Below are 13,866 nucleotides of genomic sequence, written 5' to 3'. Positions count from 1 at the left end.
CGATCAAAAGTTACATTTATGTATTGATCGAGATCGAACATACGATATAACGTCGATTCGACCATCATCAAGCATACGTTTGAAGATTCGAGACTTATGAGTTTGACGTCGTTAATCGTACGAACTCTCACTGTTAGCGGTCCAACGCTTATGAAATTGTAGTCATCTTTAGAGTCGTTCCGAAGTAAATTTTGAATATTGCGACGTTGCTCGTAGAGTCCCTTCCACGTTTCGAGAGATAATATCAGTTCCTTTCCTCGATGATCTCCTATGGCAATCTCCACGTAACTCGGTGGACCCACGTTGATACCAATTTCGAGGAATTTGAATTCCGTAGCTGTCAATGCGTATCGTCTACCTAGTATACGAACCGCACGACGCTCCAACGAAATGCTACAGAAAAATTAAATAATAGTAATAATACAATTTGTAAAAATCGAAAAATAGAAAAAAGTTAAACGAAACTTACTCGTCACATTTGTTCTCAAACGATGAAGTTTTATTACGACTCGGCACGTAATTATTCACGCGTCTTCCGACGTCGCTGCCGCTGCTGCTTCTTTCGACGTAGTACATTTCTCTGGAAGTTATGAAAAGTGAACCACGAGCGGTGACTGTGAACGCGAGACTGATCGTACAAGAATTAACCGAGTATACATGACGCTCAAAAGTATAATGTAGTGGGAGGGAGATCAATGCTTCTAACGCTTTGAATTTTAGGAGAAGGGGAGATAACGCTCAGACAAAAATTCTTAGAAACGCAAGGAAAGGTCTAGGGGAAATAAGAGATAAAACATATTAATGTTTACATATTTTATTTTCTTGCAATTCTTTCTGGCGTTGCGACCATCAGTTAAATTTTTAAATACATTTTGTAATGCGCAATTCTTAACATGTTTTCCACATCGCATACTATTGGTAATATCTAATTTATTTAGAGAATTAATATCTTCATAGTCTGCATCCAAGGTTTCAATAATATAGCCGTTTCCCACATCACCTAGTATATCGGTCAGCCATTTTCGCTTTTCAAGTCCTTTAACATACACGACAGATGATTCTTCTTCTTCTTCTTCTTCGTGTATCGTACCAACGACAGCTGTTGTAATTACACGCTGAGCCAAGCCATACGGAACGTTTCCGTCTTCCCATTGTAATCCATGATGATTTCTAATCACCCATGAAACTTGACGTTGGTCAGATTTTGTAAGCACGCTCCACGGTACAGGACTTGCGAAAAAATAATGTGAGAGAACATATCCCTTTCTCAGGATTGCCGCTTCCTTCACGAAGAATAGTTTGCCGATGGTAAATCCTTGCAGATCCACAAACGTTGGTACGGACATGACGAGATCTCTCTCTCTCTTTCTCTCTTCGATACATCAGTCGAGAGGAATGACGAAACTCTAAAATCATCCGCAACACTTTGATTTATATCCTGCTCCTCCTCCCCTCTCTTGTGTCGATGTTACCGCTTAGGTGATTTTGCGTACAACGTTGGTCAACGGATTGTACTGGATCACGCGATCGTGTATGATGAGACAGTACGCAGTGGTATTCATCGGCACGTTCTCCTTACATTCGAATTCCAATCTCACATCCACGGTTGCGGTCTTGACCGATTCGTTTTGTCGAGAACAATCGATAATCACGAACGGACCATTAAGTAGAAACGTCGAGACGGTGAGACTTGGTTCGAGATACTCGTATCCGTAATAGTTTTTGCAGAAGTGCGTGTACGTGTCGTACAGAATGGACCATCTGTTTTTATCAAAATCCAGATTCATATCGTCGTACGGATAACATTCCGAGTTCAGATAGAGTTTCACGTTGATCAATTTGCAGTCGTCGAATCGACTCGTATCCTCAGACATGATATTTTTCCGGCTTGTCTGCAGAGCGAAGAAAACGTATCGTGGTTTCTCCAACTGAGTCGCGGTCTTAATGGCCCACGAATGCTTGATTGTACGCTGCAATAGCGGAAACTCATACAGATCCCACGAGCGAAAACCATGCTGAGATATCGTCCGCTTTCCAGAGCACGCAGCATCGACAGCTTTTCGATCTCGCTTAACAGCACGTGTGGCATTCGCCATTGTATCTTGAATATGTTGATCACAGGCTCCAGTGTCGAATCTCCAAACAGACAATTGTTGTCGTTGCGCGATCGTATTAAGCTCAATTCGTGACGAGCGTTAATCACCACGCGTTTGTAATCCTCGCAAAATCCCAATAACATGTAGAGCGGTACGCAAAAATTGAAGTGTCCATTCGCATGGGTCGTCGAATCCCAGCTGGCGTTCCTCATAATCACGTTTCTATCGGATGATACTGTTACATAGTGTTTCAGTGTAGTAGTTATTCCTACGTTTCTATTGCGATCAATCTCAACGCCATCGAGTTCGTATCGAATCTCATCGAACATGAATGCGACGCAATTATTTCCCAGTATCACATCACTTCCTTCAGCTGGTTTGGTTTTCGTTAGTTGTCCCTCGATGTATAGGAAACTCTCGTACGGCAATGTATACAGATCCTGTTGTTGTATGGGTATTCTTATCTCGTCACTGTGTCCGAACGTTGTATTGGCGAACGGGTTGTACGCGTGAGTCTCGATCTTGACGATACGATCGTCAAAGATCGGTTCGTCACCGATGTTGAGAATGTCGGTCATCGTTCAGCTATTTCGCACCGCGAATCCCAAAGATTGTAAAAACGCAACGTTCGATGCACTGAGTTTCTTTTTCTTGGATGATTGGATATTAGCGAACGTCGACGGTGTTGTTGTTGTCGCTGGCCTCGTAAAGATTGTGTTATCTCTCACGTCCTTCGATCCGTTCAACACGAGCATCTCATACGTCGCATACGTACGTTATCGTCGTAGCCGTCGTACGTGCATCTTATGGTGATCTCTTCTCCTCGAAAATCAAGCAATCGTCCGTTCTGATCGACAACGCGTAACGTTAAATCCGTAATGCTCCGCGCGATGATCGGTAGGTAAATGATCTGCGCAGGCGTTTCCGATATCTTATATCCCGGTGGTACTCTCGGTGAAAATTCATGTATCGTATGGACGAGTTTGCCGTTGTTGTACGCGCCCGCGGTCACGTTAAACTCTATACGGATAATATTCACGTTGATAATGTTAATCGGCATGTTCGATTCGTACCATTTTCGCGGCTCGAGAATACGATTCGAGAATCCTAGCAGCGATCCAACGTTGTTGGGCTTGCTAAAGTTTATTCTGTAGGCGCATTTGATCTCGCTCCTCATCGTATTGTAATTAGCGCGGAGCACTATCGGATATTCTCCATCTTCATAGTCAATGTGTTTCTTATCACGGCGTATCCGTAAAATTGCATGTTTCAAAAATTCATGTATATTTTGCAACTCATACGATCTCTCGGGAATCGTAATTTCCGCGTCATCTTTGCCAAAGTAAAATTTATTATTCGAGGAATTCACATTCGGTATCGTGTGATAAGTCTCAAAATCCGTTAGACCAAGCTCGTATTCATCGTCGCTCAAATCTACGGTGGAAAAGAAGAATTGCAGCAATTGTACGTTGGTAGTTGCGCCCTGCGGGATTTTTAGCGTCTCTTTGACGTTTTTTTTTTCTCGGTGAGGCTCCTCGTCCGTATTTGTAAGGAGCGAGATATAATCCGCGACCTTCCATGGCGCGATTGTGACGTAGCATCTCTTGCAACTGACGTTGCGCGGCTTTTCCGTCGTTCATCGCCTTCGCTACACCAGCCGTTCCATCGATCAGGGATCCGAGCGCACCTAACATTGGTAGAATCGGCAATACACCGCCGCATTTCGCTACCGGAAGTATCCGTTTCTTCGCCATTCTTTTCTTCATCTTCGTCGTCTTCAGACCCATACCGAGCTTCGTCTTGGCTTTCATCGCTGTCCAGACAGCTGTGGCGGCGGCTCTCTCACCGAGAGTCGAATCTCTCGCAACGATGCGATTCCGCGCTTTCTCGGCGAGTATCTTATCCGCCGCGTGTCTCTCAGTGAGATCGTTGCTCCGAGAGTATGCTATATCGTGTTCACGACACGCCGCGTCCAATGGGTTGATATCTCGATCGCCTTTGACTAATCGCTTCTCCAACTGTGTGCCTGGCCCGCAAAACTGATAGCCGGGAATATGGAATTCGATCAGAAGTGTGTTTATCGCGTGATTTAATAGGCCTCTACCTATTTTCGTTGACATTCGCTGCAATTCTTTATCAACGGCGCCGGACCGTCGATATGCGTTTCCTGCCACGGCTGATTGTAGTGTTCGTAACAGCGACGATACGTCTGAACCTCCGGACCCGCCTTTATGTGTTCCGGAAATTTGTCCCACACGTAGTGGACGTGATCACCGCACATTCGCAACAGAACTGCTTTCAACACAAATTGTAGTTGTTCGACGCTCAAATCGCGAATGTTGGAAGGACTTGATAGCAGAACGAACATTTTTTCTCTACTGAGCGACTCGTGATTTCGCGCACCTATAAATAGGCAGGCGTTCGATCTAATCAGCAATGTCGAAAAATGAGATTCGTACGACAACCTTTGACGATATGCGTGACAAATTGCGATGACAGATTACGATTAATGGGGAACAACGCGGAGATGCGCAGGCACGGTACGATGCTACCGACTACTATACGCGCGATCGTTTGCGGTCCCTCGAATTGTGGTAAAACCAAAGTTCTGAAGTCTACCTAAGTCTACTGGAAAGTCCGCACGGTGTACGTTTCGAGAACGTGTACGTGTACTCGAAGTCGCTGCAACAGCCGAAATATCGATATCTGGAGAATTTGTCAACATCGATCGATGAAATCGGCTACTTTACGTTCTCCAATAACAGTGACGTCATTCCACCGAGCGAGGCACGTCCAAACTCGATTTTCGTCTTCGATGACGTGGCGTGCGACAAGCAAAATACGATAAGAGAGTACTTCTCAATGGGTCGTCATTCGAACGTCGACTGCTTCTATCTCTGTCAGACGTACGCGAGAATACCAAAACATCTTATACGCGACAACGCGAACCTGCTGATCTTGTTTAAACAGGATGGTACCAACTTAAAACATGTGTACAACGATCACGTGAATACCGACATGTCGTATGAGGATTTCAGTGAATTATGTCGTACTTAGCGGTACGAGGAAGAGGAGGAGGAGGAGGGAAGAGGGGAGGGGAGAAAGAGGAGGGGGGAATGAGGGGGAGAGGGTGGGAAGGGGTGGAGGGGGGAGGTTGTGTGGAGGAGGAGGGGAAGGGAGGAAAAAGGGAGGGGGCAGGAGGAGGGGAGAGGGGAAAGAGGAGGAAGGGGAGGGAAGGAGGAAAAGAGGGGATGAGGGGAGGGAAGAGGGGAGGGGAGGAAAAAAGGAGAGGGAGGGAGGGCGGGAGGGAGGGAGGGAGGGAAAAGGAAAGAGGAGGGAAAGGGAGAGAGGAGGGAGAGGAAAAAAGGAAAAGAGGGGGAGGGAGGGGAGGGAAAAAGGGAGGGAGAGGGCAAGGAAGGAGGGGGAGGGGAGGAGAAGAGGAGGAGGAGGAGGATACGACACCGAAAAAGAGACAACGATTGAAGGTGAATCGTTTATCAACATCGCGTACATCGGATGAACCGCTGATAACCTCCACACCATCCGCGACAACGAGAATCGTACAACCCACGATACCCGAATCACTCGCAATCGAAAATGTTTTCGAAACCACGGGCATCCCGCTCGAATCACCATCTGTTCGAAACATGTTACAAACGTTGGAAAGTCAGAAAATGTTACGAGAGCACTTCGGGCTACTGGCACAAAAGTACGAGCGCTCTCTTTAGTGGCGACGAAAAAAACCAGATCGGTCACGTGTACGGTGTCTATTTCGACAAGAATGAAATGTGGCTCGGTAACAAACGATTCGACATCGGCGGAGATGACTCTATAATCATAGACAAAGTGAGGTACATTGGTACACCTGGATTATACGAGTTGATCTTCAAGAGAATTTCCGATGATGACATATACACTGAGGACGATATGCAAAAATATAAGAGCATATTAATGGCGACGAGTGCGCATAAACGCCAATACGATGCGCAAGGTCAATTAAAGAGCAACAGGGTATACAAGTATAAACACATAATTGCACCGTTGATGTCGATCGAATCGAAAAAGAAAAAATGCGGTACGGGAGTATTCATGCCTCGCGCGATGACGCTAACCGACAATAAGATCGATTACGTGCACTGGGACGATTCCAACGAGCTAGTGGATCGTCTACGATTGCTCGACGCTTCGCGCCGAGCTGGCCACAACGCTCACGACAACGAGATCCTGTCGATCATCGATGAACTTCGCGAAGTTGGTCTTATTATAAATTAAACGGTGTCTCGACAAAACTGATCAGTTGATCGACGTCACTCGCATCGAGAAAAAAATGCCCATCAACAAATTTGGATTATTCGAACAGAGAAATGAAGCAATTAGAACAAGCGATCATTAGGGTAATCGGACAAGTTACTTGCGTCAAAACGCTCTGTGTCGCGTCGCTACGTACTATGTCGCGAGGTCGCGCAAAATTCGCCGTGTAGCGCAACCTGAGGCTGATACCGATGCAGTCAACAAACTGTACGTGGAACAATGCGTTAAAACGTTGAAGAATCAGCAAAAAGAATCAGACGAGAAGCTGACTGCGTTCGAGAAGGACGTGCGAGCTTTGCAGACTGCGATAAACGAGCTTCGGCGTGCGAATAACACTAATTCAGAAACAGCTACGAACGGCTAAGGAGCGGCTATTGTATAATTATTGAACATCTACAAAGGCTTATCGAACGAAGGGTTATCGAACGGCTATCGAACTACAATGAGTGGTAGTGATCAAAGAGGAAACGGCTGCGAACGAGGCTACGAACAATTCAAGAACAGCTGCGAACGAGGCTATGAACACCTCAGGAACGGCTGCGAACAAGGCTATGAACACGTCAGGAACGGCTACATACGAGGCGGCATACAACTCTGGAACGGCTACGAACGGGTCAGAAACGATTGCCAACGAGGCTGCGAACGGGTCAGAAACGACTGTAAACGAGGCTACGGACTATTTAGAAGCGACTACCAACAGGGCCAATTACGGCAACAAACGGCTATCGAATGGCTATCGAACGGCAACGAACGAGGCAGGAACGGCTATCGAACGGCTATTGAAAAACGACAAACGACTGTGAACGGCTCAGAAACGGCTAAAGAGCGACAACGAATGATAAAACGCACGGTGATACGAGTATGTAATGCCCCGAGGGCACACATCGTTTGATCGACGAATCGAAACAACGATGGATCGGCGATCGGGAATAACCGAGGAAGCGAAGAAACAACATAGTTTAGAGAAACGGCAGTTGGTGAACGAATTGCACGCGCCGGCGAGAAAAAATTTTCCCCGAAGACATGTCATAGTGCGGGGATACGATGACCTGTGGCAAGCTGACATCGTCGAGATGCGTCCGTACTCTCGTTTCAACAGAAATTACCACTACATACTCACTGTCATCGATGTGTTGAGCAAGCACGCGTGGGCCGTACCACTCAAGAGTAAAGGCGGAAGCGAGACAGCTGACGCTATCGCTGAGATAATTCGAAATAGCAAAAGATGTCCGAAAAACTTACAGACTGATATGGGGAAGGAATTTTATAACGCTGACGTGCAATGGCTCATGCGGAAACATGACATCAATCACTATTCTACATATCCAGTATTGAAGGCATTGATCGTTGAGCGATTCAATCGCACGCTGAAAAACGACATGTGGAAGATGTTTACGCTGAACGGATCTTACAAGTGGATCAGCGCGTTGCCGCGACTCGTATCGGATTACAACGCGCGCAAGCATCGAACGATCGGTATGCGACCCGTCGACGTTACCCCCGCGATCGCTGAAAGACTCTTGGCTACTGTGTATAACCGTGTAAATATCGCGGGTCCGGCAAAATTCAAAGTAGGTGACTCGGTACGCGTTAGCAAGTATAAAACAGTTTTCGAGAAGGATTACACGCCAAATTGGACAACCGAAGTTTTTAAAATTGTAAAAGTGCAGCATACTAATCCCGTAAGCTATCTACTTGAGGATTATCGCAAAAAACCTATCGCTGGAGCGTTCTACGAGCACGAGTTGCATCGCGCGAATTATCCGGACGTGTATCTCGTGGAGAAAGTACTGCGTAGGAGGGGTGACGAGGTTTACGTGAAATGGTTGGGATTTGACAATTCGCACAACTCTTGGATACATAAGGACAATGTGATTTAATTCATACGGTGTTTATTTTTTAATATAAAATGTATAAGATATGTATTACATAAAAATATATGAAATATAAAAAATACAAAAATCTTTATTAATATTTTTTTCACATACACACATATTTTACAATGGTATCTTATAATGCCCCCACGGTAGCGTATCGGTGGTTTCGGGTACGATATACCGCTTGTCGTCGTACGGACTCAGAGCAATTTTTGTCTCGCGGATTGTGTATACTTGGTGCAATTTCGATCGTACACGACTGCTGACGCGTGATTTCAATTTCTTCGTTCAAACACCGCGTGTAATCGTCAAACGTTATCGTTCTCGCGACAACGTTGCTCTTGACACCTTTAACCTTTTTCGTGTCTTTCTTACCATCGACTCGTAACGCGTACATTTTTGCTCTGAGCCCGGCAAATTCGGTCATTATGGCACCGTTGTTTTCATCCTTCATTAGACCCGGTACCTTTTTATTTACGAGCGGTATATCGTACGCATTGTTCGCAGCATAATCGCTAGTGTCGAATCTGCTGACGTCGCGCTTCATATTTTTGTACATGTCTTCGCACTCAATGTGATATATGAGACTATCGGTATCGGTGTACATGACCTTACATTTGTCGCGATACATTGGCGTCATATACTCGTGATGAAACTCGTACAAACATGTCTTGGATATGTCGAGTATGCACATACCCACGTAGATTGGTTTGTAGAATTTCACCTCGAGATTTCGCAATTCCACAGCTATTAAATTTTCCGAAAAGACGCTTCTGCTGTGGAAATTTGGTTTAGCGATCATTGCCTCTGCGCCGTACCAGTGCGTTAGTAATTTTACATCAACGCGATTGCGCACATTTTCCATCGTTTTGCCAAATACCGCATTGTTCATTAATTTGTATAAATTTTTCTCGAAATCGTTTTTAGCCAATGTTCTGAAATGTGTATTGAGTTCTATGTAATTTCGAAGCCAGGGAGATTGTGAAAACTGTAAAATTCTATGTATTTTTGTAACGCGAAGACCGTGATGCGTACACTGCAGGTTGCGGTAGTGTATCACGTAACGTTTCTTATCGTATAATGTTGCGAGCAGCTTGAGCTCTCGCTTGCCAGGTGGTTTGTCGCGTGTCGGGAAAAACGGTAGGTCAGTGTGCGCATCGTGAAGATGTTGCGGATACTCGAGATCGACTTCGAGGATATAGTCTGTAGGCGAATCTAGCGCGATCGATGATACGTCAAAACTTGACACGTCGTCGACCTATCGAAAATCGACGTAAGGCAACGGTTGACACATTGCCCATCCATACAAGTTATTTACATCGAAATACATCAAATACGACGATGGTTTCGATGGATCGTACGACTCCATGTACTTGTTATTAGCACGAGCATATCTATTTGAACACTGGCTCAGACCACCGCGTATACCACGTTCGATAAACAACCATGTCGATGTTGGTAAGCAACTCGAACGTAATTTTCGTATGCTTCAACATGGCGTCCCACGTGTATCCGGGGAGAGTATAATAATACGCGGGGTCGAGTCCGTAACTTTCGATACATTTGTTTTCAAAAATATCGGCTAATAACAAGACATCGATTTTAAGATATAAATCGCTATATTCGCCTAGCGTTCGAATGGAGAATCGCGTCCAGATGTTCTCGGCGTGCGCATAATCGCTCTCGGATATAGTTTCACCGGTTAAGGAACTGTAAAATGATTCGCGCGGTGGTAAACATGTATCTTGCAACTTGTCAACGGAATCGATGTATTCGTATGGAAACACACCTTTTCGTGTTAATAAATTTAAGTTTTCACTCGATAAATTTTGAAATTCTGATTTTAAAATATCGAGCTTATCTTTATCTAAAAATGATGCTAATTTGTCGAGACTTGCCGTAAGAAATTTGTATGGATCAATAAAACGTAATTTTACATGATTTTTCGAATTGTCTTCCTTAAGGTCAACATTTTTGGTAAACGATATATATTTTTCCTTGGTTATTGGAAGTAAATCGACTCTCCCTTCGAACGCTGTGGCTATTTCCTCGATAATGAAATGCGAATCATAACCGGATAAATTGTGAAACACTATTGGAATACAGAAAGACTCTTTATAATTTAAATTACAATTTGAATGCGCGGAACCTCTGTACCGTCCGGTCAGATGGCAATGATCGCGTGTATCGTCTTGCGCGAACGGTTTTTCGCATATATGACATTGAGTAGCGCTATTAAATTTTTCACACTCTTCGAATGTTAAATCTACCATAGGGACATTAGTAGTTAAAATATTTTTTGCACGAAATGCTAACATTTTAAGTTGCTCGACGAACCATGCTATACAATCGGTACTGCGACGCGAATGGTATGCGGATAATGAGTCGTCGTACGAGCAATGTATATAATATGCTATGCTAAATACTTGATGGTGCTGGCACATATTCTTCTCTTCCTCCATCTTGGCCAAAACACATTCCAAGTCGGCGTACACGATGAATGGAAGCTGCTCTTTCCTGTTGTAATTGTTGAACGATAATCACTTGTCCTTATCGCTCGGTAACCGGATAGCGCAGTCGTTCATCTTTCCACAGTCGACAGTATGTGACTGTAATTTGTAGTCCGAACCAAAGTAATGCAAGCATCTATGTATAAAAGAAAATAAAAATTTTTAAAAAATTAAAGATTTATATATATACAATTTGCTACATAATTTATAATTATTTAAATTATACATACCGATCGCAGATATATTTATGATTCTTGTGTTTGCTCAATTGCGAGCTCACGAGCCGGGATAAGTTCTTGATCCATGCGAAATGTCCGACATTGTTGCCGTCTTCCACGTACAAGTTGACATGCTTATCCCGCTTCTGCTCCGTCAGTCGTAGCGGAACAATGTTCTCGCTTTCGATGCTGTAGACGTTGATCGAAATATCGTTGACAAGTTCAAATTTTTTAATCCAGTGATTGACAGTCACTGGAAACTCAATGTCCCGGAGATTCAGCACTGTCGCGTAATGCGGGTACGATGATTCCCGTTCCGCCTTTCTTTCTGCGGGATATAGAGCGGCGACCACTGCCCACGCGAAACACGCATTGTCTTTTGATTGTACGTTAATCACCGCTCTCTTCATCATAATCTCCTGCGACAATTTTATATGACATCCCGCGCGCATAGGATTATATTTGTTTACGTTAACTGTCAAATTTAATATTCGCGACAATGCCCATCCGCTATCGCATTCCTGAAACTCTTCCAGCGATGCTAGGGTGGGTTCGATGACGCGCCGTTCGTACCACTCGCGTAAATCGGACGTGCGAAAGAGTTCACAGTTTCTCGTATTAATACTTTTGTTAGCGCGTTTATCTCCGGCCACGAACTCGCCGTTGAATATGGTGTTCACTTCCACATTATAGTGTTTTTTCATAATGTTTTTCACATGTTCTAGCACAATGTCTTTGGCGTCCTCGAGAAATTGGCGAGGTTCGATGTGATTATAGTTTATCACCGCACCAGTCAATACACGATTGTCGAACGCCGTATCAATCTCGCGCCACACAAGTTCATTTTGATGCGCGCTACATCCGGCACCCGCGTTATTGTCGCCACTGTAATTACCACCACTGGGCATAAACTGTCTCTGCAATCGAGTCTTTGCACCTTCGAGTCGCGCGATCCGAGCAATCAGCGATTGTCGATTCCCGATCGATAATCGTGGTCGTTTGATCCGACTTTGCTCTTCCAGCGACTCGATGTACTCGTTGCATCGTTGTAGCCATGCAAAATATTCGCCCAAGGTGGCAATTTGGTTGGATCGCTCCATCAGGTCGCGTTCAGTCTGTTCGATGTTTTCCATTTTTTTTCCTGTCTTTTTCACACTTTTAACACACTAAGTCACAGTTTTCTATGGAGCACTTGCACACATACGTTGCATAATCGCGCAAAAATCTTTCTAACAGAACATCGCTATACTCTGACAACCGATGCGCGTTCAAATCACGTACTGTGACTTGATGCGCTTCAATCCTCCCTGTATTTCTTCTAAACCTTTTTTATCTTTGTGTAAAATAAATAAGTATGGTGTATCATAATAATCATTTATTTACATCTCAGAAAGAATTTGTTCTCTCTCACACGCGCGGCAAGGGCACAAAGCAGCCGAACATCGGCGCTGATACGTTGCAATTCTTCCTAGAAAAAATATGGAAAATAATTCTGGGTCGGCCCTAATATCCAATCCTCTTCAAATACCGCTGTTTACCAGCCGGACATCGGCTTATGTAATATTGTTTATATTTGCGATAAAAAACATCCAACACGTCCCCAAGCGTCCCCCACCCCGCGCCTCCGTACTATGATTTGATGTTTCAATCCTCCTCCTTATATATTTCGTCTAATCCTTTCTCATCTTTTGAATGTGGGAAGCGAAAGTACAAAGCAGACGAACATCGGTAAAAAAAAAAAGAAAAAAGGGTCCTAAGATCCAATCCTCTTCAAAGGAATACTGGTGTTTATATTGTTTATGTTAAAAATATATAATGAAGAGGAGTCTGCTGCACTAGAGTATCATTTCTTTCGTTGCTCTTGTGTTTCGGTGGTCTTGTGTAATGGCTGAAGAAAACGTAATTATCATCGACGATGATATGGATGATGATTACGATTATTGGATGGATCCAGTTGTGGCGGAGAGGATGGAGATAGAGAGAGAGGAGAGAGAGAGCAGAGATATGGAAGATGATAATCTAATGGATATTGATGATCTCCATGAATCATCAGACGAGGATGGATCTGATATAGAAATAGAACCCTTGGAGGACAGTGATTACGATAGTGACAATAGTGACGATATTGTTGAACTGTTACAAAAGAAACAGCGAAATTTAAGCTTACCTGAAATAATAACATTAGACGAAGCAACAAAGATATGTTGCATTTCTTATTACTATATGGAAAATGGATCGAAATATTGTACCGAATGCTTTCTTAGACTATCGTATCTGTTTCTAGAAACTAGATCTGTTCGGGAACATAGAACTGCAGCTTGTGGCAATATGGATAATATATCATGCAAAGTGCAAAAAATGTTTGCATCAAATATTGCCCTGCAACATGTGCCCTATTTGCACAAATTAAAATAGATGAGTCATGGATAACATTGTAAGTATCTTTTAATTTATTATATATCAAAAGTATCTTAAAATAAATTATTAAATAATTTAAACTAATGAAATGCATATGTTTTCTTCTGTTTTCAGAAACGGCTTCCTCAACATAGCCCGACGGCCTATTTTATATATTATTATTTTTCTTTTATATTGTATACTTTTTTATTAAATTTTAATTATTAAACTCACACATACACACATTTAAATAAATTATATATATTTTTAATTGTAACAAAAAGTTGCAATTATTTACACGCCTTTCCCTTGCGCTCCAATCCTTTGTGCGCTCTCGCACTAATTATAAGTCTCGCTATCGTTCTCTCTCGTACGCGTTCTTTTCGCACTCTTATCATTCTCTCTCACACGCGCGGCAAGGGCACAAAGCAGTCGAACATCGGTATCATAAACAAAA

The 13,866-nt window shown here is 43.6% G+C and overlaps 1 protein-coding gene across 1 annotated transcript; it reads right to left on the bottom strand.

The window, feature by feature from the left end:
• Positions 1-2,838: 2,838 nt before the first annotated feature.
• LOC145975841 (uncharacterized) lies at positions 2,839-12,145 on the bottom strand. The gene is made up of 5 exons (XM_083106583.1): positions 11,025-12,145; positions 10,829-10,930; positions 4,248-4,522; positions 3,712-4,200; positions 2,839-2,918 (listed from the first exon to the last, which is right to left on the bottom strand). The coding sequence occupies exons 1-5, from the start codon at positions 12,143-12,145 to the stop codon at positions 2,839-2,841; spliced, it is 2,067 nt and encodes a 688-aa protein (XP_082962709.1).
• Positions 12,146-13,866: the final 1,721 nt, after the last annotated feature.

This window comes from Camponotus vicinus, unplaced genomic scaffold, assembly GCF_025532165.1.
Source record: "Camponotus vicinus isolate PSW18456_S1 unplaced genomic scaffold, iyCamVici1.0 SCAF_8, whole genome shotgun sequence".
NCBI lineage: Eukaryota > Metazoa > Arthropoda > Insecta > Hymenoptera > Formicidae > Camponotus > Camponotus vicinus.
This window is presented reverse-complemented; position numbering and strand designations above follow the sequence as displayed.